Genomic DNA, 22476 nt, shown 5'->3' on the forward strand with positions numbered 1-22476 from the left:
CGGGCGCCCAGCCGCTGCCCGGGCGTGGAGCGAGCGCCCGCCCCCGCCGCCTCCGCCTCCTCCTCCTCCATCCTCCTCCCCCCGGTGCGGAGCGGGCGCTGCTTCCCGGTGCGGGCTCCGGTGCCCCAGTGCGGGGTCGGGTGTGTGTGCGGTGTGCGTGGGGCTCCCCCCGTACCGCACCGTGCGGTGCAGCCGGGAGGTACGGAGCGGTGCGGGCCCCTCCCCGGGCGGGAGCGGCCTCCCCCCGCGCCCCCCTCCCGCGGGCTGTGCCGGGCGCGGAGCCCCCTCCCTCGCCCCCTCCCTCCCTCCCCGCCCGCCCGTTCCCTCTCCGGACTCGGCTGGCTCCGCACAGCCCCCCCGCGCGGGCAGGGCTGGCCGCACGGCACGCCGGGAGCTGTAGTCTCGGGGCGGCGCGGGGCCCGGCGGGCGGGCGGCTGCCGGACTGCAGCTCCCGTCAGCCCCCGCGGCGGCGGCTCGCTCTCGCCCTCACACTCCGGCTGCTGCTGCCAGTGTCTCCGCCGCCGCCGCCGCCGCCGCCGCCGCCGAACCGCCGCTCGCAGCGCCCAGTGTCCGACCCGCCGCCTCGGGCAGGGGGCCCGCCTCGGCCCGCCGCCCCCCGCCGCCCGCACGGCTCGGGAAGCAGGTGCGTGCCCGCCCCTCCTCCGCCCCGCCGCCCCGCGCCGGACGCCCGGCCCCCGCTGCCCGGGCACCCCGGGCCCGCGCGGCCCCGCACCCACCGCCGGGGGGGGAGGCGGAGGGGAGCGGACGGCCCGACCCCCCCTTCGCCCGGCCGGACAGGGGTCTCCATGGAAACGGTCCCGGGACACCCCCGAGGGTGGCGGTGGGGGAGCAGGGGGGGGTGGGGGGGGCAGCGTCCTGCGGCGGGACAGCGGCGGGGACGGCGGGCACTGACAGCGCCGGGCCGGGGGGCGTCGGGCGGGCGACGACGGCGACGGGCTTCGCTCCTTGCCCCGCGACGGCGCGGCGTGCCGCTGCCCTGCCTCTCACCGCGGCTCCGCCACCGGCATCGGCGGCACCTGCCGCTCCCGGGGCGGCGCGGGGGGTCCCGGGGCGGCGGGGCGGGGCGGCCGCCGTAGCCCAGCGCTCCCGGGACGGCGGCGCCGGCCGTTCGCGGAGTTTGGCGGCGTGGCCCGAGCCTGCCCCGGCGGCCGCCGTGCCCGGGGCCGGCCGCGCCGACAGCAGCTCCGGGTGCCGGCCGGCCGGGCGCCGGGCGATGGCGGAAGAGCCCTCCCCGGGGGCAGCGCGGCCGCCGCCGCCGCCACCTCCATGTTCGGGGCTGCCCCGGTGCGGCAGCGCGGGGACCCGGCCGCTGCCACCGGGGCTGCGGGGCGAGCGGCCACGGAGGCTCCACGCTCCGATGGGGAGCGGCCTCGGGGGGGCAACTGTTGAACCGGGGCGGGCACCGGGGCCTGGGGGAAGCTGCGGGAGCCGTGGCCGGGGCGGGCTGCGGGAGCCGGGGGGGCTGCGGGAGCCGGCGCGGGGCAGCGTCGTGGGGCCTGGCCCCCACTGGAGCTGCGGGGCGAAGCGCGTCCCGTGGCGGGCAGCTCTGCCCGCCCCCCTCCCGTCCCACGAGGCTGTGGCCGTGGGCCGGGGCTCGGGGAGCGGGAGGTGCCGCGGAGAGCTCGGGCAGGGGAACCCCCCCCGGCGGCCCCAGCCCCGCGGCGTCAGGGGGAGTGCGGGCCGGGGCGGTGCCTCTCCCGCACCGCTGAGCCCGGAGCCGGGCTGGTGGGGGTGGCTGGGCCCCCTGCCCGTGCCCGGGGCGGTGGTCGGCAGCGGCAGGACCGGGCAGGCGCTTCCTGCCGCCCTCCCTTGGTGGAGGGTCGGTACCGGTTCCTCGGTGAGTGGCATCTGTACCTGCATCCCAGCAGGGGTGAAGCCTGTTCAGAAAGGAACCGGGAGAAGGTCTTCCAGGCTAAAATAGAGAAAACAAGTTTCTCCTCTGTCCATAGCATCCGTGCTCCAGCACTGCTCGCCCTGCCAGGGTTTGGGGGGACGGGTGCCAGGGAATGGCCGGGACCTCCCGTGTCCTTTCCCGTTGTCTGCATCTTTTTTGCCGTGTCTGTGTCACCCCTCCCTGCCCTGCCCTTTCCATCACCAGCCTCTGGGTTTAGCCGGTCCTGGTGGCAGCTGGAGGCTGCGAGGTGCCCATTGAGGCCACTGGCGTTGTCACTGTCACCTGGGGCTGGAGATGTGTTTTGGGGAAGGGGAGCAGGCTCTGGCGTGGCTTGGCCTTCAGAAGGAAGCTGCCCTTGGGATGGCTGGGCTGTGGCGTGCCGGCCCCGCTCCCGCTGCGGTGTTTCGGGCGATGCTGCCATCTCAGACACAACAGTTTCTGGCGCTGTCCGCCCTTCCTGCCTCTTTTTACCAGTCCTTAACAACTGGCGACAGTGGGATTTGGTGGGGACAGCCTGGTTGTGTCGAGCGAGGTGACACCAGCCGTCCCGCCGCGGGGACGTGCTGTTACAACCTGCAGCAAACTTTGTGTTGTTTTGGGTTTTGTTGGGTGGGGTTTTTTTCTTGTTAGGTGGGGATGGATTTTCCCTTTTTTATTTCCGATTCATAGCACTGAGTATCTATAATTACTCGTGCTGTTACTGTGTCTTTAAATCAGCTTAAGCAAATGCGTGTAGGCAAAGCCTGGCTCAGCTCCGCAGCGGCCGGGGCTGCTGTGCAGAAACCCAAACCGAGCCGGGGCCGCCCCCGGGCCCCGCACCCGCCCCCGGCACCGGCGCCCGCCCTGCCGGGCAGCGGGGCTGGCCTGGCCTGCCCGTGCTGGGTGTTGTTCCGCACTAGTTGTTCCTGGTCAATTCCACTACAGTTTCTGATCTCTGCCTGAGTGGTTAATGTAACGTTAGAGAAACTCTTTCCTTTCTTTTTTTGTTTTCCCAGTCTTCTCCCTCAGGTTTCCCCCTCGCTGTGCACCCTGCCCGTGGTGCGTCCTGTGAGAGGACAGGCGCGATTTTTCTGATTTGATTTTTTTAATTTTTAAATGTTTTGTTGGCAAGCAGTTTGCTGCGCAGGGGTTTCCCGAGGCGATGGGCAGAGCTGAAGCCCTGCTCGGCATCCCTCGGGACCGGCGCTCGCTCCGGACCTCTGCACCCCCAACGGACGCTGACAATCACATATGAAAACAAATATAATTTCTTGCCTGTGTTACTAATGGCAACAAAGATTGCCGAAGTGAACAAACTATGGCAAGTGAAGGAGACCATTCCTGGTGATGCAGACCATTCCCTCCTGGCCTGTGGGAGCCACAGGGGCTCGTGCCACCTTGTCCGGCTCCCGCTGGAGCAGCCGGGTCGCGGGCGATGTGCTCCAAATCCCGCTTCGATTTCCAGTGGCTGACGTAGGTTTTTTTGTAGCCATCTGGGGAAAAAAAATCCCCTTGCCGTCGAGGTTTCACTGCTCCCTGGGAATGAATGTGACAAAGGTACCTCCCGCGGGTGTGTTTCCAGGGTCAAAGTGCATCCTTCCCGGCCTGCCGAGGAGCCCTGCGGCACCAGGCGAAGGCGAGCGGCCGCGTCCTCCCCATCTCGCGGCCAAGGGATGTGCCAGGCTTTCTCCTTTCTGATACCTTAAGGCTGGGAAGTTTCCCTTTCATTCCTCGGCATGCAAGGAGGCACTGTGGATGGGCAGCGTGTCACCATGTCCCTGAGGGGCCCTGAGCCCAGCTGAGTGTGTGGCTTCCCCTGCCCAGCTGCACCAAATTCCTCCCAACCTCTGGAGCTGGCCCTGGGCCTGGCGAGGCTCACCCTGTGCAGCGAGGAAAGGTGAAGCTGCTGTTGGCCCCGGGGGAGCTTGTGCATCGTCTGAACCCCAGCTGCTCTCCCACCTGTGCTGGGGGATGTGACGCAGCCGCGGGGCCAGGGGAGGGAAGCCTTGTGCTGGGGGATTTTAGGAGGCTGGCTGCTGGCCTTTCAGTCCTTGTCATCTCCTGGCTGCCTAGGCAGGGTGCGCCTGGGACAGAGGTGCTGGGATGGGGGAGAAGGAAGGCAGGTGTCTTGAAATCCAAGTTGGTTTAGTATTTGAAGTGTACAGAGCAAGAAGATGGGTGAAAAGCTTCTTGGGGAGTCAAGGCAGCGTGGTCCTGATGTGGAATGTGTTTACACTGTGGAATAGTGGCTGGCACAGGGTGTCTCTGTGGGGAACAGGGGAAAGCCCCTGTCTGTACCTGCAGGTCTGGGTCCAGCCCAGCTGCCCTGGAGGTGGGCACCTGTAAGAGATCCTGGCTCTGGTTGACCAGGTCAGAGCAGTAGGGAGGTGGGTTAGACCTGGTGGCAATGTAGATGTGACATTTGGTAGGGCAAACACTGACAGCACCAAACCCTCTGGTAAAAAAACAAGCTCTTCACTACCTGTGGCTGGAAGTTTGGTGGCAGCCCTGAGAAGCTGCTCTATGTATTTTCTAATGCAAGTGCTCCAGAAACTGAGCCTTGAGTCAGGTCAGGGAATGGATCCAGCCGAGGCATCGCTGGTATTTGGGGGAGGGGGCAGAGCTTGGAAATGTACTTTGCAACCCCTGTACCCCTTTGCCACATCAGCGCTGGGGTGAGAGTGCGAGGTGCAGCATTGCAGCAGAAAACTTCATTAGGAAGCCTCACCTCAGGCAGCTCCAGTTGGGATCCCTGAGAGCTGGGGAGCAGGGGGATTTTACCAGGACACAGAGGTTACACGGGCTGAATTCTCTTCAGCTGCATGGGAGCAGGAAGGTGGAAGCAGCATGTCTCACCAGCCTCAGCTCCACCAGGGCTGAGACTGCAGTTGTCCTGGTGCTGTTGGGATTCTTAGTGCCAGGAGGATTTGTCGAGATAATTATTAGAAAATATCCATTCCTGATGAACTTAATCTCAGGAAACTTGTTTCCATCAGCTGTATAGTGATTGTTTCAGAAGAGAGAGTAATTTCTTGACTTAATCTAAGGGAACATCCACATGTAGCTAAGTCATTGCTACCTGAGTAAAAGCATGCTTGTTCTACAGGGAAAATACCTGCTTTGCTCTTTCTGGAGCCTGGAAGAGACTGGTTTGCAGGGCAGCAGTCTCTGCTTTTGCAAAACGATGAGACATTTTGCCTTAATGAACAAAATAACCCTGTACTTTAACTCACCGTGTCAGTTTCTCTGACAGCCTCTCCCAGGGCTTGCTGGAGGTGAACATGCTGGGCACCTTTTGTGTTTGCAATTCTTCGAGCACGTTTTGTTTTCAGAGGTGAAGGAGCTTTAATACCACAGGATGAGCTTCTCCACGCGAAACTCTGTGTTGATGTTCTTACCCTGTTCTCAGCTAGTTTTCTTTGGAGTTAATTAGAATTGGCTGGGCACCTATTTAGCTAAATCAAAATAATACTGTGGTTTCATATACACTTCCTTTGGCAGACATTGTGGATTTAGCAGATTCTGTGCCAGGCTGTGCCTTCTCTCCCTCTTGGTGAACCTGATCTAGGAGCTAGTATGGGTTAAACCAGTCCACCCAGGGGAAAAAAAAAAAAGGTTTTAAACAGAGATCAACTTGCTGGTCAAATTTACTGGGACACTGCACCAGTTCAGTGCCACAGTCGGAGGGGCGAGGGGAGAGAAGGGCTAAAACAGTTTCTTCAACAGCTTCTTCTGCTTGAAGCCAGGCATGTGAAACCATGCCCTAGTTGTGTTCTCCAAGGGGTTCCTGCTAGTTTAATTACATCCCTTTAAAGTCGCTTCAAGCTGCACCAGTGTAGACGGGAGATTGCTCCTTTCCTTGTGCCGACTCGAGGCGTGTTGTGACCCGGGGAGGCTGCAGCTGGCTCCGGCTTGGCGTTGCAGCGGGAGGCTGCTCATCCCTGCCTTTCCCACTAAACTTCCTGGTCCGCCTTCTTAAGGATGCTGTTCCTTTGCTGTTTGTGCTTGAGACCACGTCTCTTGTTTGCTGCCTGGTTTATTCCTCCTCTTCGTTGAAATCTTGATTCTTTTTCTCCTCTGTTCTTCGTTCCCTGTGAAATGCCTGTCTTTGGCACGTGTCCCACGTCGTCCGTAGAGGAGAGAGGCCAAGAATTCATGAAACAGTGTCTATCTCTGTTGTTACGTCCTCCCAGCTCTCTTCTCGTGGCCTCCTCTGTTGACCAGCTCTTACTCAAAATGTGCTGTTTCTCCCAGCCCCTCACACCACCCTGTTACCACTTTTCTCTTGCCAGACCTGTTCTCAGGTCCCGCCTGATCTGTGCTTGTTTGGGGCTCCAGCTCCCGTCCCACACCACGCAGCCGTGTGTGGCCCCGTCCCCCTGGCACAGAAGGTCCCTTCTCATTTCTCCCAAAACATCTGTCCTGCTGCTGTGCTGAGGGACAGAACCTTTCTCCTCCCCTTCTTTCAGTTTAGCCTAAGATGGTGAAATCCCCGCAGATTGTTTGTTCCCCTATTTCCTTTATGTTGCATTTCTCTCCAAGCACCGAAAGACTCCTCCCCTTCCTGCTCCAAGCCACCTCTCACTCTCTTTGGGTATGACCCTGCTCTCCGTCTCACCATCTGCCCCACTCTCCCTTCATTATCTAGTATTTCTTCCATCTTACTGTGTGTTTTAGCAGGTTTCCCCCACATCTCCTGGCCTCTCATTTCCGTGGTCTGTTTGCTCGCTTGTGCCCTCGTACGTGCAGATGAGTCTTTTTTTGCAAACAGGCTGCCTTGCCCCTGCTTCCCCTCTGTGCCCGGCCCTCTCCGTCCGGAGGATCCCCACAGGCACGTTTGGGCCAAGGTGAGGACACACAGCACTTCAGAGGAGTCGTTCGATCCCAGGGCTCGGTCCCCTGAGCTACTAGATCCCTGCACTGCTCGTTCCGGCATCAGCCGACGGTGCAAGCTGCTTCTTGTCCTGTGCTGAGCTTGTGTCGCCTGGGGTTTGTCAGGGAAAAGAAAACCGATGGAGATTTGGGGTCACGTGTGGCTTTCAGCTTCTTGCCACTCTCACCTGCTACACCGAGAGCGTTGCTGTGGCTCTGTGCCTGCTTTACCTCCGGGTATTCAGTCTTCCTGTGAACCAAGAACCTCCTTGACAGCCTTTCTTTGCCTTTTGCAGTCAGTCCTACTCGGTTCGACCGAGTCCACTTGTTAGCACAGTAGATCCCCTCTTCCTCCGTTGCCGTTTCCCTGACACGACTTGAGCAGCAAAGCTGCCTTAATGCTTGAACACCCAGTGCTGCACGATTGGCTGCAACGTTCTCCCTCGAAAGCTCCACCCAGCCAACCGTGCGTCTTGGATGCTCACGAATCACTGGGTTTCCCCATGTTTTCCACACGTAACTCTGCTGAATACCAGCACCTTCCTGACAGAGGGAGGGGATAATCACTTGATGGCACTGTCTGCAAACCTCTGCTCCCCTCCAGGATCCCCCAGCTGCCCCCTTGTTTGAGACTTTCCCCCTTGAGCTGGCCACGTGCTGGTTTAAGAAGGTCCTATGAAGCCTTGGGGATGCCAACGTTTTAACAGACCTTGGGTAAAGCTGTTTTGCCAATCACTACCCGGTGCTGGAGGTGCTTCAGGAGGGAGAGGAAAAGTGGAGGAATCTTTCAAGGAATGCATATGTGTGTGAAGGTGCCTGTGTGAAACTCTCAGGGCATCCAGAGGCTTTTTGGGAATAGCATGGTTTAATACAAGGATGAGTGGGCTGTGGACTCCATCCCGAGGCGCTGCTGGTTTCCCTAGCCCTCTTCCAGGCAGATGTGCAGCATGGTGGGGGTTGTGCCCCGTCTGCCTGGCAGCAAAGCTGGGGGTGACCTTCTCTGAAGCACAGCTGCATGCGAGCATCCCGGGGAGAGGTACCCATCCTCTGTTTCTCCTTTGTAGGCAGAGTGGCCCCTCGAGCCCCAGCAGGTCCCGGTGGGTGAGGAGCAGCTGTCATGATCTCTACAGCACCTCTCTATAGCGGGGTGCACAACTGGACCAGCACAGAGCGGATTCGCATGTGTGGCCTCAACGAGGAGAGGTGAGGTGCGTGGGTGGCGTGGGAAGGGGGGGAGCAGAGAAAGGGCACCAGGGGGCTGGGAAGGGAGCTGGTGCTGGCTCAGCCCGTTCCTACCAGGTTGTAAAATGCCTTGAGGGGAGAACGAGCAGCAGGGAGGGGATGGGGGTGTGGTGAAATGGCCACATCTGTGGTGGTCCCCATATCTCGTGTGCTGGAGGTCTCTGCAGGGGAACCCTGGCCTGTCTGTAGCTGTTTTGGTGTGTGACCAGGCTGAGTTGTCTGCATGTTCTGTTGGCTTCACCAGACCTGTGCCCTTAGCTGCCAGAGGAGGGAGAGAGCTTGACCCGCTGCGAGCCAAGCCGCTTTTGGTGACCCAGGAGGGTTAGTGCAGACCCAATGATTAGATGGGAGAGTTGTGACATGCCACCAAATGGGAGATTAGGGAGGATTAGTGGCTGGGAGGCAGAATCGATCAAGACGAGTTCCTGGCCTGCCCCGTGGCTCCGCACCGCCTTTCCGTTCCCGCAGCGCTGGGGTCTTGGTTTCCAATCTGACCAGTCTGTGGCTTCCTTGAGGCTGCTACGTCTGCTCAGCACGTTGGCTGGAGCCAGAGAAGTTTTAGGGGCCGAGAGGCAGCGCGTGCCTGTCATTCCGTGCTGCGGGTGCTGGGGCTGCGGGCGAGTCCCGGCAGCGCGGGAGCCGGGGCGGGCACGGCGCTCATCTCCAGCCCCAGCAGCCGCGCGGGCCGCCCTGCGCCCCGCAGATAAGGGCTGGGGATGGCGCTGCCGTCCGCCCCTCCGGAACCGCTCGGAGCTCCTGGCTTACAATAAACACTCAAGTTCGGCGCGGCGGGGCGAGGCGAAGCGGCCCGGCTGCAGCCGAGCGCGCGGCCGCCTTCAGCCGGTGCGGGCGGGCCGGGCTGGCCCCTGCGGCTGCAGGAGCCCGCACCGGGGGCGGGGCGGGCCGGGGCTGCCCCGGGGCGGGCAGGGCCTGGGCCCGGTGGCGGCGGGGCGGGCCCGGCCCTGCCGGTGGCCGCGGGCGGGAGGGGCCGGGCGGGCCCGCTGTCCAGCCCCGCTCGCCGCTGCGCTCTGCCGCCCCCTGGCGTCCGGCCCGGGCTGCGCCCCGCGCCCCGCGCCCCGCCCGGGCGGCCGCCCCCGCACAGCCCGGTCCCCGCACAGCCCGGTCCCCGCACAGCCCGGTCCCCGCTCAGCCCCGGGAGCGCAGGCTGGAGGGGGCCCTGTCGGAGCGGGCAGGAGCCCCTCGGTGCCACTGCGGGGTTGGTGAGGCAGCCGTGAGTGGGGTCCCGGTGCTGGGGATTGGGAGCCCAAGGAGAAAGCTGCTCGCCACAGCTTGTGTCTGTTCCCGCACATCCAGGAGGAATTTAATGGGCAGAAACGGGAGATGAGCTGTTTAATCCTGGCACCAGCAGCCGGTCTGAACGACCCATAGAGACCCATCCCCGTGGTGGGACAGGAGAGTCTAGAGCAGGGCACTGAGCACATGAGTGCTATCTGCTGTGCATTCCTCTTGCGGATCATCAGGACAGCCGTATCCTCAGGGCACCCCATTTCCATGGAATTCACAATCTTTATTCTGAAGAGGGACATTTTTCATGGGTGTGATGTGACGGGATGAGGGTTAACAGTTTCAAACAGAAAGAGAGGAGATTTAGGTGAGATATTAGGAGGAAATTCTTTGGTGTGAGGGTGGTGAGACAGTGGCATAAGTTGCCCAGGGAAGCTGTGGCTGCCCCATCCCTGGCAGTGTTGAAGGGCAGGTTGGATGGGGCTTGGAGCAGCCTGGGCTGGTGGGAGGTGTCCCTGCCCATGGCAGAGGGGTTTGCACTAGATGGTCTTTAAGGTCCCTCCCAACACAAACCGTTCTGTGATTCTATGAATCCAGGCTTTCCACACTTCCAAAGAGGAAGGGTCCAACTTGCATACAGCAGGACGTTGCACACCGGGGGGGCTGTGGACACCTGCTGCTCCCATCATGGAGATCTTGGGCCTGTAGAGCTTTGGTGCTGGAGGGACATCTACACCTGAGGCTGGAGGAGAACACAGGGCTGGGCTGGGAAGAACTAGGGCAGGGAGTGAGCATGCCTGGGAGATGGAGGTGCCTGTGGAAGAAGAGACAAGCAGGATGGGGCTCAGAGGATGACAGGACTGGAAAAACGTGTGTTGGGGCAGAACGGGAAGTGGAGGGGACAGGAGTGGGGGTGTGGAGCTGGGCTGCTGGGCCATGCAGAAAGCCCTGTTGGTCCCATGGGAGCCTCAGGGTGGATGTTTCTGTGTGAGGAGATGCTATCCAGCAGGCAGAGCTCTAGGAGAGGGAGGACTGCAGTGCACAGCAGTGCTCCTCACCTCCTTGGCCAGCAGCAGCCAGTACCTGCCATGAAACCTGTGGGGATGAGCTTCTGGGGCTGCCAGCTGCTCTGCTGTCCCACATGGGGACAGGAAGGGGTGGGATTCTGGGATCCTGGGGGTTTCATAATGCTATGTCTTGTTCCTCGGTTAGGAGAGCCCCCCTTTCTGATGAGGAGTCTAAAACGAGCAGCTCCCAGCACTTGGGGTCTCAGGAGTTTTGCGTCAGCAGCAGCCTTTCCAAGGTGAGCTCCTTGCCTGCCTCTCTGGGTCCAAGAAGGCCGTTTCCCAGCGGAACAGGCCAAGTGAGAGAAGGGTCCTGTGGGCTCCTTCTCCAGAGGGGTGCACCCAGGTGCACCAGGCAAAGCAACGCTCTAATTTGGCAAGAGCCACTTCTGCTTCTGTGTCCTGGCGGGGGCTCGAGAAAAGGTCCTGCTGGCTCCCCTAGGACCCCTTGCACAGCTCTGCAGCATTCTCCCTTCTTCTTGCAGGTGGAGCTCACAGCAGTCAGCGGTGGTGGCAGCAGTGCCCAGGGGCTGGATGCTGATGGCAAGGTGGAGGAAAAGCTTGGGGCCAAACTGGAAGAGCATCCACCTGATCCCAACCCAAACCTGGAGTGTGCAGCAAAGACTGTGAAAGATGAAGCTCTGGCCCCTCCAGAAAGCCAGGAGGATGGCAGAGGGCAGGAGCCTGCTGCCCCCAGAGCTGCTGAGCAGGAGAGCAGTGGTGCTGATGCTGCCTGGACCCCTGCAGATCCTCCCAGTGACAAGCAGGCTGATGCTCCTCCAGCCTGCTCCACAGCTCCAGAGAACGAGCCCGCTGGGAAGGAGAAGACCACCCCAAGCGCCGGAGCGCAAGGGCCAGGCGTGCTGGCAGAAGGGACATTGTCTGTGGTCGTCTCCAGCTGCAGCACCTCTGCCTCCACTCCTGCTACTTTTGCTTTGAACAGAGTGTGCTTTCCCACGTCTCAGGCCCCTGCTATGCAAAAGATGCCCCTGTCCTTCCAGCCCAGAGCGGTTCTGAGCCCGAGCCAGCCGCTGGTGTACATCCCACCGCCCAGCTGTGGGCAGCCGCTCAGCGTGGCCACGCTCCCAGCCACCCTGGGGGTCTCCTCCACGCTCACCCTCCCCGTCCTGCCCTCCTACCTGCACGAGCGTTGCCTGCCGGGCATCATCGCTTCCCCGGAGTTGCGCTCCTACCCCTACACCTTCTCCGTCACCAGGCCCTTGGCTTCAGACGCCAAGGTGGTGTCTGTGGAGGTGAACCAGCTCAGCTGCCCTTCACCCTCGGGCACAAGCGGTGCCCAGGCTGCTGCTGAGGGGGCTGCCCCGTCCACCGCTGGCCCTTCCCTCTCGTCCAGCCAGCCTCCACTGCCAGCATCCTGTGGGAATGCTGCTCCCTCTTCCGGCACCAGCACTGGAGCACACGCCAGAGCCCCGGGCCCCGAGCCGCACGCAGCGGGGGCTGCCACTTCGCTCTCTCCTCTGAAGTCCCCTCCGCAGCTGGAGCGTGAGACAGTCACCTCTCCAGAGTGCAGCGAGATGCCTCTGGATCTCTCCTCCAAGTCCAACCGTCAGAAGCTGCCCCCGCCCAGTCAGCGCAAGACCCCCCCCATGCCCATCCTCACGCCCGTGCACACCAGCGGCAAAGCGCTCCTCACCACCGTCCTGTCCAAGTCCCAGCGCGCGGCCCAGGCGGCGGGCAGCAGTGTCACCTCCTGCCTCGGCAACACCCCCCCCTTGGTCATCTTCCCCGAGTTCCTGCGCAACGGTGAGCAGGGCTCCTGGGTGAAGAACACCACGCTCATCAGCACCATCCCGGGCACCTACGTCGGTGTGGCCAACCCAGTGCCTGCCTCGCTGCTGCTCAGCAAGGACCCTGGGGTCAGCTTCAGCAGGGACCCGCGCCACCTCCCCAAGCAGGAGCCCATTTCCATCATCGATCAGGGAGAGCCTCGCAGCACCGGTGTTCCCTGCGGGAAGAAAGCCAACCAGGTCAGCACGGAAGGACAGCAGGATCCTGCCAAGAGACTTCTTCATGGCAGAGTTGCTCCCGGAGCTCCTTTGTGTCAGTCCAAGGACATCTCCACTTGGAATCCTGGCCAGGGAACTGTGTACCCGCGATGCCCCATGAATGGAAAACCTTCCAGCCCTCAGATTCTGCCTCTTGGCTGGTCTCCTTATCATCAAACCCCTCTGCTTTCAATTGGCATCTCCACGACGGGGCAGCTGCCCCCGAACCAGAACAGCTCCTGCAAGCCAGCTGGGGCAGGTGAGCTCCCGATGTTCCCGAGCGTGCCACCCGCCGAGTCCAGCACGGCCCCCCAGAGCCTGCCCGAGGGGCTGCCCAGGCTCCCACCTCAGGAACGGGAAGCTGCAGCCAAGAGCAAGAGCTGCCGGCCCTTGCCCAAGCTATATGAGGAGCCAGCCAACCCAGTCCCGTTGGATGCAGGTCCAGCTCTTCAGACCAGCGCTTTGGAAACAAAAGGTGGGAAGGGCAAGCTGGACAACCCTCAGAAGAGTCAACAGTGCAATCAGCCAGAGCCTGACTCCAGTAAGGAGGGCAGTGCGCAGACTGAGGCTCCCCAGGGGAGCTGTAGCCTCAAACAGCTGGATGCAAAGCCTAAGAACCAAGTGTTAGCCACGTATTTGTCGCATGACCTGCCGGCGGGGCAGCAGGGCCTGCGGGTGGTCTCGGAGGCACCGGCCATGCCCACGGAGAGTCAGGGCTGCGAGGGCTCCCAGGAGCCACCGGCCACCGAGCCCCCCAAGTGCGCGCGCCAGGTGGACCTGTGCCGGGTGAAGAAGGAGCGAGTGGAGGGCGACGTGCCCATTGCTTCTGTCACCTGCCTGCGAGCTGGGGCTGCTCCCCAGGCCTTTGCCGAGGCCAAGCTGAAGGGAGGGGGACAAATCAAGCAGGAGGGCAGCGTGCGCTGCAAGGCCAAGCGGCCGCACGGCGGGGACGCCCGGCAGGCCCACAAGAGACTCAAGTGCCAAGGCCAGGACAGCGAGGGCTCCCCAGGGAAGTCGGGGAGCCGGAGCGCGCATGGCCGGAAGGTGGGTGGGAGGTGGGGACTGCTGGGTTGGGGAAGGGTTGGCAGGTGAGGCTGGGGGTGAGGAGGGAGCTCTGAGGGGAGGGCGTCAGGTGTGCAGGGCTTTCCACCCCTGCCCTTCGGCATTACCTGGCAGGGGGCAGCGTGCCCGTGTCTGGAGCAAAAATGGATCCGTGGTGTCAAAAACACGGGAGGGCAGCGGGAGGATGAGTTGGGGCGGGGGGGGGCGTTTTGTTCCTCCCTCTTTGCTACTCGAGCTCGGTCCGTCGGCAGCTCCAGCTTCAGCCTGTGTCCTGTGTTGACAGTGGCGGAAGCACCACGACAGCCCGCACGAGCTCGGCAAGCGAGAGGGGCGCGCGGGCCCGGCCGCGGGCAGGGAGCACGGCGGCCTGCGGGCCAAGCGCAAGCGCCGGAGGGCGGCCAGGGCCGAGTGCCCGTCGCCGGGACGCCGCGGGGACGGCCACGAGGAAGGTACTGCTGTGATGGGCATCGGGTCCCCCTTCCCCGGGGCCAAACCGCCTCTTCCTGCAGCTGGAGGGCCCCTGGAGCCGCCGTGGCTTCCCGAGGCGGGCTGGGATCCAAAGCGGAGCTGCTGGGACTGGCCTGCCCAGAGGTGTGTGTGCAGATCTCTGGAGCCAGTTCTCAAGGCTGGCTTTTCCCCACAGGTTCCCTGGAGAAGAAGCCCAAGAACAACTTTCGGGATTTCATTCCGGTGGTGCTGAGCAGCCGGACGCGCAGTCAGTCGGGTGAGCTGTTATCAGGGGGCCCAGGGGGTGGTCCTGGGTGGCCTGTGAGCCTTTCCCTGTTCACGTGGCCTTGTCCCTGCCTTCTGTCCTGCCTCGCCGGGTTTTTCTTCTAGATACTCTTGGCTTTTTTCTCACCTAGAAACCCCACTTTCCTGCAGGAAACATCGCTGGTTCTTCTGCTGGTGTGACAGGAGAGTGTGATGTGACTGGTCAGGAGATTTTACCATTGCTGGAGGAGGATCAAGAGGAAGAGGAGGAGGAAGAGGAGGAGGAGACATCCTTGAAACGTCGCAAGCTGCGAAAATCCCACAGGACATCACGCTGCCACAGTCGCAAGGCCAGGGATAGGTCTCTGTCTGAGAGGAGCAGCTGTTACACGAGGAGGACCCGGGAGCTGCCCTGGAGAGTGGAGTCACCCAGGCAGCTGTGGGAGCCCAATGAGGAGGAGGACGATGACAGCCACATCAAAAGGAAAAAAAGGAGACGACAGAAAAGTCAGAAATACCAGACGGGGGAATATTTGACTGAGCGAGAGGAGGAGCGAGTGGGCTACCCCCACAGGCGGCGAAAATCCAAAGCAGGTACAATCTGGGAAGGGGGTTCTGGAACCAGGCTGGAGACCAGCATGTTGCTTTGTATTTGTTTTGCTGCTTTTTTTAAATTATGGTTGGGGGGGATTTGGGGAGGTTTGGTGTTTTTTTGTAATGATGAAGCTCCATCATTATTAATGGCTTGGTGTCCACAGCATGGGCTGCTTCAGTTGATCAGCTCTTCTTTCAAAAATATTTACAGTTAATTTTGGAGTAGGAAACAGCAGCTTGTGTGGCTAATTAGATACTGATCTTGCTCTCAGATTAAGACAGAGAGCGTGGGAAAATGAAAATCGAATGGGGTAGCACAGTGAAATATTTCTGGACAAGTGTGGACCCCTGGGAGAAGTGTTCAGCATTCCTGGCTAAAGCAGAGGGAGATGGAGCTGTCACGATTCAAATGGGCTTCTTTATGCTTTGTCTGGCTTTATTGAGGTAGCTTGTCAGCTTGGACCAGGGACCAGGGAGCACAAGAGAGAGGGGATGAACAAAGTGGTAAAAGTGTCTGCAAAGGAGGGAGAAGCCCCCTGTGTGGTTGGCACACGCAGCTGTGCTGGAGGAGCCCGCTGTGCCACCTGCCTGGGTCCCACCTCTGCTCTTACCTGTCCTCCCGTGACTGCCCTGGCCCTGAGGTCAAAACTGCTTGTTCTGCGTGTCCCTGAGGGGTTCCAGTCTCTGTCCTTCTTCCTCTGTCCCTGCAGTCTGAGGCTGTTGGAAGCAAGGCTGGTATCTTGCTGTCTTGGCCAAACTATTTTTGAGATCCGTGAGATCCGTGGCCCCTGCTTCCTGGCAATAGCAAGTCCGGAGTGGAAGTTGGGTGTGGTGCTTGATGCAGAGAATCCAGGGTCTCAGCACAACGTGGAAGCTGAAGATGCTGCTCCTGGAGATGTACAAAACCTGCCTTGGCTCTGGAGGCAGCAGTGTCCATATAGATGTAGTTTCATTCCTGGAATTTATCCTCTTGATCCCTTGAACTAACCTGCTGCAGCATCTCCTGGCTCTTTCCTTAGAAATGAAACAAAATCCTTGTTGCCAAGCAGAGCCTCAAGCTGTGGAGAGACCCACACCTGAGAGACTGGGGCTCCTCAGGGCTGGGTGCAGGTGCCTCCTCTGTCCTTTGGTCTGCGCAGGGCTCATCCCTTGTAACCTGTTTTATTCCAGCACTCATCATCCCTCTGGCATCACACAGGTCCGGGTGGTGATATGTTCACAGGGCTTGACTTTCTCATCCCCACTTGTTTTCCCGTTGCTGCCGTGCCCTTCCCAGGGGATGCTGCTATTTCAGGGAAGCTCCTGTCCCTGCACATGGCGCAGGGCTCCGTACCAAGCAGCCCTGCAGCTCAGCTCTGTGTCCTGCAAGGAAGAAAAGACTGGATGTCCCTTGAGGCATCCTGGTGCTTCCTACCTGCGTGCATATTAATTGGAACTTCAGTGTGCTGCACAACTTCAGGGGAAGCTCCTCATTCCCGTTTCTCCTTAGATTTTCGGCACCGGAAGCAGAAGGAGTCGGCGCAGGGCGCGGAGCTGCGGCTGCGGAGCCGCCTTTCCCCGTCACCCCGCAAGCCCCAAGGGCGCCCAGACTTTCGGAATGGCTTCTTCCTGGAGCACTCTGACAGCTCTCCTGCCCAAGAAGAGCTGGAGAAACCATCAGGAAAGCGCAAATGTAAAACCAAGCACCTGGCAGGGCTCTGTGAGGAGGGGAAGGTATGGCTGGGGCTGCTGCGGGGAGAGAGAAGGGGACTCCCTAAGTCATGGCCACATGTTCCAAGGGGTTGTGCTCCTTTCTTTTCCAGGGGAAAGGCTGCTGGAACCAGCCCAAAACGCGTCCTCCAAAGAAGCCCCAGGACTTGTGGACACTTTCTAAGTCCTGTCGGGTCAGCCCAGGGAGTTCCCCTGAATTGCCCACGACCCAGAACGTTCCTCCTGGAGCTCGGCGGCTGATTGTGAACAAAAACGCAGGGGAGACCCTTCTGCAGCGAGCAGCTCGCCTGGGCTACAAGGTGAGGTCTGGTGCCCTCTCCTGCTGTGTCCCCCAGGCCGCCTGCTCCGGGTTGGTGCTGACAGTGTTGGCAATGCTCTCGTCCCCACAGGACGTGGTGCTCTACTGCCTGCAGAAAAAGAGCAGCGACGTGAACCACCGTGACAACGCCGGGTACACGGCGCTGCACGAGGCCTGCGCGCGGGGCTGGGTCGACATCCTGCACATCCTGCTGGAGCACGGAGCCAACGTCAACTGCAGCGCCCAGGATGGCACCAGGCAGGGCGGGCAGGGGGCCTGGGGGGACAGGGAGCTGGGGGACAGGGAATGGGGGGACAGGGGATGGGGCTTGTGCTTCCGGATGAGCCGTCAGTCACCACTACATCGGCCTGAACCCACAGCAGAGCATTTTCTCTGAGAACTCTTCCGGTCTCTTCACTTTCTGCCAATGCTTCTGTCCTTGCAGGCCTGTCCATGATGCAGTAGCAAATGACAACCTGGAAACCATGTGGCTTTTACTCTCCTATGGTGCTGATCCCACCCTGGCCACCTACTCCGGGCAGACAGCCATCAAGCTTGCCACCAGCGACGTGATGAAGCGCTTCCTCTGCGGTAGGTGCTCAGCCTGGGGTGGGAATGCTTCCACCCTTCCTGCCCGGCACACACGGGACCACAGCAGGGGCTCAGAGGGTCTTGAAGTGCTGGAGCAGCAGTGACTGAACAGTTGGAGCTCTCTCCTGTCACACGAGTGTGTTTTTTACCACCCAGTCTTTGATTACAGAATTATAGACTGTTTTCCAAATGCCTTCTACTCTGCCCAAGTCCTGATGCTGTTAGTGAGGGTACCCCTTCTGCCACAATGCCTGACCAGTAGATAAGCAGTAACCCTCTCCATTTTTCCTCCTTAGATTACCTTTCGGATCTCCAGGGGCGCTCTGATGGAGACCCTCGGACGGCGTGGGACTTCTACAGCAGCTCTGTCCTAGGTGAGTTCAGCCTGTGCCATTTTGTTTACAGCAGTACAGCAGAGAAGTTTTCCTCTGTCAGTGGTTCAGTCCTTCAACATTTCCCTCTCCATTAGGTCCACCAGCTGTGGCCCAAAACATTGCAGGTCCTTCAGGGTGGAGGAGAAATCCCAGGCCCCTGCTCAATCTGTTTCTGTTTTTCGAGGCAGGAATATTGCTCGTGTTTCCCTTCAGGTCTGCAAATCTCTAGGGGACAGAAGATAATGAGGGACACCAGGGTGTGGGACCTCTGAGGTCTGAGTGTGGTAAAGTCATCAGAGTCCTGCACTTGGCACTCCTCTGGTCCCAGGCAAAGTCCCAGGGACTCTGTTCCACACCTGGGACTTGTACTGTTGTTCTTGATTGTCTCCCTGCTGCTCGGCAGGGGTACAGGGTGTCCTCGTGGCTGCCACAGCCTTCATTGGAGCTCAGGAACAGGCCTGGGGGAGAAGACTTTCCAGGGTAGACACTGGACCATATTGTTGCCACATCCCATTATTTTTCCCTGGGTTACTCAAGGAATTCCAGCTTTTCCGGCGGTGGTGCCTGAGCTTTGCCCCGCAGTGACATCAGACCAATGTTCCTGTCACTTGGTGCTGTCCTGCTCTACAGTAAGGTTTGAAGGTTTAAGCACCCTGTTTTTCTGTTTCTTAGGAACTTTTTTCCCTTGGCAGGACTGAGGAACAACTTAGTGTTTTTCCCCAGTCCCTGTGTGAGCCCATGTCTTTGTCCTCTGCTGCTGTCTCTCCATGGAAGTGACGTCCTTGCTGGGTGCTGTGTCTGCAGCAGGATGGTGCCCGGGGCTGTCTCATGCAGCACACCATGAGATTTCTCTACAGCCTTTTCTCTCATGCCTGGTGTTGAACTTTTGCATGATTGGCTTATTTGCTTACCAGCACATTTGGCCTGACTTCTCTCTGTAGGATCTAGACTCTATTTTCTGGAATTTTTTTGGAGTTAACCCTGCATTATTTCAGCAGGACAAAAACACTCTGAAAACCCAGGGCTATTGATACCTGCTGCTGATGAAGTCCAGGCAGCAAGCTGGTTTTCAGCAGATGCTGTTCAGATTGGTGAACAGTAAATGTAACTATCTTGAAATGGTTTATGGATCAAGTGAGCTCTTCTCCTGTGGAAGCAGGTCGGGCTGGAGCTCAGATACCTGCTGGAGCAGCCAGCTTCAAGCCAGAATGTGCAGGGCCTCTGAGATCAGGCTGGTTTTTGGCTGTGTCAGTGCAGCCCCGCACTCCCTATTTGGACACAGCTCTGGCACAGCCTCTAGGTGACCTGCTGGCAGCTGCCACGGCTCCGGGCCCAGGATCCTTCCCGGGATCCCTGCAGACAAAGCCTCCGGACCACGCGGTGCCTCCCTCGCTCTGTGGGGGCTGAGCAGAGCTGTGCTGGGGGGCTGGGGGCTGTGCCTGGGGGTCCTGCTGCCAGGTGTGGCTGGTGCTGCACACGGGCAGGGCCTCCTGTGGCACAGGATGTTCCTTCTGCCTGACACAGCCCCCCGGTGGAGCCTCGCTCCGCTCCTCCGAGCCGAGGGGCTGGGGGAGCAGGACCAGCCCCTGGACGTGTCTCTCGCGGTGGCTGTGATGTCCTGAGCTGTGTGGTGGCCTGGGCTGGTGGCCCAGCTCTGCCCGGGGGTGTGAGCGCTGGCTGGTGGGAAGCAGGACAAAGCCAATGGCTGTTCCTCTTGTTGCAGAGGGGAAGGACAGCATCGGGTGCGATCTTCTGCTCAACCCTCCAGGAAGTTCAGACCAGGAGGAAGAGGAGCAAGAAGCAGACGACTTCATGTTTGAGTTCTCTGACAAGCCCCTGCTGCCCAGCTACAACCTCCAAGTGTCGGTGTCTCGGGGGTGAGTGTCTGCTCCTGGAGCAGAGAGGGTTTGGGTGGCAGTGGGGATGGGCTGGAGGGGGAGCTCACAGAACAGCCCTTGAGCTCCTGAGGGCAGCAGCAGCTCAGGAGAGCCTGGGGCTGTCCTCCAGGGGAGGGGTAACATCAGGTGTCTATACATGGGAAGTTCATGCCTACCTGAGAAGCATGGAGAGCCCAAGCTGCCTACGTGCTGAGGAGATGGGGCACAAGTGGTGCTTGTGTCCTGTAGATCTTGAAGGCAAGGAGGAGACACCTCTATCCTTGTTCTGCAGGTTGAGACAGGGTGGAATGGAACCATTGCATCCTCCATGGGAGGAGCAAGTTAGAATCATAGAATCATTTTGGTTGGAAAAGACCTTTAGGATCATCAAGTCCAACCATTTAATTGCTGCTGCTGGGGCAGTAACTTGCCTCTGGTGGCACACTCCCTGTTGTATACCGTCTCATGGCGAAGCACTGCATAGACTTTTTTTGGTCTCCTTGGCCTGGAGAGAGGAGAAAGTCTGAGGAGCCAAGCAAAGGAGGACCCCTTTGGTGTAGGAAAAGAGAGGTTTAAGAAAGGACTTTGCTTTAAAACAGAACGGAGAAGGTAAAGCCAGGATGGTTGGTTTGTGTCAGCTGCTGGTGCCTGCCTTCTGTGGTCTTGTTCACAGGGGCAGCACATCAGTCCCTGCAGCTCCTTGAGGCTGGGAGCAGCTGGTGCATCTCAGATGTTGATTTTCCTTCTCACCAGGATCACAGATGCTGGGTTGGAAGCAGGGCTTGGCAGGGCCACAGCCGGGGTCTGGAGAGGTGCAGCTCTCAAAGTCCAGCTCCTCATGTTCCTGCAGAGCACTGGCTGCTGGGACAGTGGTGAAGGTGTGACTGTCACACCACTGTCCCAGGCCTGCTTTGAGTGCTTTGAGAGGAGGTGACCTGCAAAGCAGCCACCAAACCCAGGCATGCCTGAGCCGAGGTCCCGCCCATGTGGTCTGTCCAGACCCTGTGGAGAGGGATCATGAAGAGAACCCTGCCTGGACCTCGCTGTGCCGAGGGGAGAGCCAGCGGTGGTGAGGTGGGCAGTGTCCCCATGGACCCCTCCACCCCTGACCTGCCCTCCTCTTGCCATCCTCACAGGCCCTGCAACTGGTTCCTCTTCTCCGACGTGCTCAAGCGCCTGAAGTTGTCCTCCCGCATATTCCAGGCCCGCTTCCCGCACTTGGAGATCGCCGCGCTGCCCAAGGCCGAGTTCCAGCGCCAGGTGTCCCTCAGCCAGGTGCTGGTGCAGGAGGAGGTGCAGGAGAGCCCCGAGCCAGCACCAGGCACTGCAGAGACAGTGGAGCTGGTGCACTACGAGCCCGAGCTGCTGCAGCTGCTGGGCTCGGCCGTGGAATACCAGGCCTGGAGCAGCTGACGGGGACACGTCGCTCCCTGCATCACGAGGCAATAATAAGGACCAACGGGAAGCAGCCCTCCCAGCGCCAGCAGCAGGGACCCCAGCCTCTGGCCAGCCAGCCCCCCTCTCCTCGGGGTCTCCTTCCAGCTGGGGACAGGACCCTGGCCTCCAAGGACTTCCCAGGGTCCCTTGGCCACGAGCAGCCATCGGCCCCGTCCAGCTGGGCGGTGGAGCCCCCCACATGGAGCTCGTGGGGCAGCCAGGGGGGGTGGGTGCCACGGCCCCTCCCCGCTTGACCCCGCGGAACTGCGCCCCTCTGTTTGCCCTCCCCCTCCCGACGTCTTCCATAGTATTTATTTAATTAGTATTTAATTTGTAATGTTTCCTTTGTTTTCTGCTGAGTCTGTATCACTGTGAGGGTGAGCTCTGGGCTGGGGGCCGAGGGCTCCCCCAGCCCCTCTCCAGCCCTCCCCGAGGCTGGTGCTCCCCGGACCGGCCGCCGCGGGGCCCGGGGGGTCACAGCCCTCGGGGGCCCCTCAGCTGAGCCTGGGGATAAATCACTTCCCTCAGCTTTGGAGCCCACCAGCCCCTCTGCTCCATCCTCTCACCGGGCTCCTTCCTCCATCTCATCCGTGCTGCTGCTCCCCAGTGCACCCCACACTTCCCGGCCGCTTGTCGCCCCCCGCCCCGGGGTCCCTCGAAGCCCCCTCCTCACCCCGCGCCGTGTCTGCTGGGCCTGGTCCTGCCCCCGTCCCCTCCCGTGTCACCAGGGGCAGCTCTGGGAGCAGCGGGCAGGACGGTACAGTTTTATTGTACAGGTGCTACCAGGACTGAGGACGGGACAATGGTGGTTTCTCTGGCTCTGCCCTGCTCCGCAGCGGGAGCGTTGGGTGGCTTTATTTTATTATGATTTTTTTTCTGTTGGTTCATTTTTTCTTTGTGTTGTGTTTCTTCCCAGCCAGGGCAGGTGTTTCCCCCTTCCCCTTGGACTCCCAGCTGTTAGCCTCCCCTCCCAGGGGGGCCAGGCAGCACCTTGTTCAAGCCGAGGGTTTTTTGCCTTTGGGTGTGTATTCTGGTTGCTCTTTCTGATTTCTGTTTTATTATAAAGCAGCAACAGGCTGTGGTGTCAAAAACACTGATGTACAGAAAAAACCTGCATCAGGCCCCCTGTCTCCTGCCTGTTCTTCCTCCTCCCGTGTGGGATTCCAGCTGCAGGAAGGGCTCCCTGCACCGTGGCTTGGTGAGGGGAGCCCAGGGCTGCCTGTCCTCAGGCATCATCCAGCCAGAAGCTGCTGGGGAGACTCTGCTGCCCCTCCCAGCCCCTGTCCAGCAGCTCTGGGGCAGCCAGTCCCTGTCTGGCTTCACCCCTGTGGGGGCAAAGGGGCCTCATGAGGTGCTGCTGGGGTTGGATTTGTTATTTCTTTTCTTTGAAGTGTGCCATGAAAGATCTACTTTAAAGCTGTTTCCCCCCCCTCCTCAGCCCAGGTGCCCTCCAATGGCACCAAGTTCCAGCCTGTGAATGTGTCCAGGAAGTACCTGAA

General features: G+C 60.3%; 1 protein-coding gene across 2 annotated transcripts; it reads left to right on the forward strand.

Moving 5' to 3' along the window:
* The first annotated feature begins 537 nt into the window (after positions 1 to 537).
* On the forward strand, positions 538 to 22098 carry BCORL1 (BCL6 corepressor like 1). 2 transcript variants are annotated; one of them, XM_051630488.1, is made up of 14 exons: positions 538 to 643; positions 7831 to 7969; positions 10466 to 10556; positions 10803 to 13367; positions 13669 to 13834; positions 14029 to 14109; positions 14268 to 14690; positions 16180 to 16403; positions 16493 to 16699; positions 16790 to 16956; positions 17144 to 17289; positions 17586 to 17663; positions 19387 to 19540; positions 20677 to 22098. In XM_051630488.1, exons 2-14 carry the CDS (start codon positions 7884 to 7886, stop codon positions 20951 to 20953), a joined length of 4665 nt encoding a protein of 1554 aa, XP_051486448.1. In that variant the 5' UTR covers positions 538 to 643; positions 7831 to 7883; the 3' UTR covers positions 20954 to 22098. The 2 variants fall into 2 exon arrangements, with proteins under 2 accessions (XP_051486448.1, XP_051486447.1); XM_051630487.1 differs by lacking the exon at positions 538 to 643 and having other exon boundaries at positions 7667 to 7969.
* The last annotated feature ends 378 nt before the right edge of the window (positions 22099 to 22476 follow it).

This window comes from Apus apus, chromosome 12 (genome assembly GCF_020740795.1).
Source record: "Apus apus isolate bApuApu2 chromosome 12, bApuApu2.pri.cur, whole genome shotgun sequence".
Taxonomy (NCBI): Eukaryota; Metazoa; Chordata; class Aves; order Apodiformes; family Apodidae; genus Apus; species Apus apus.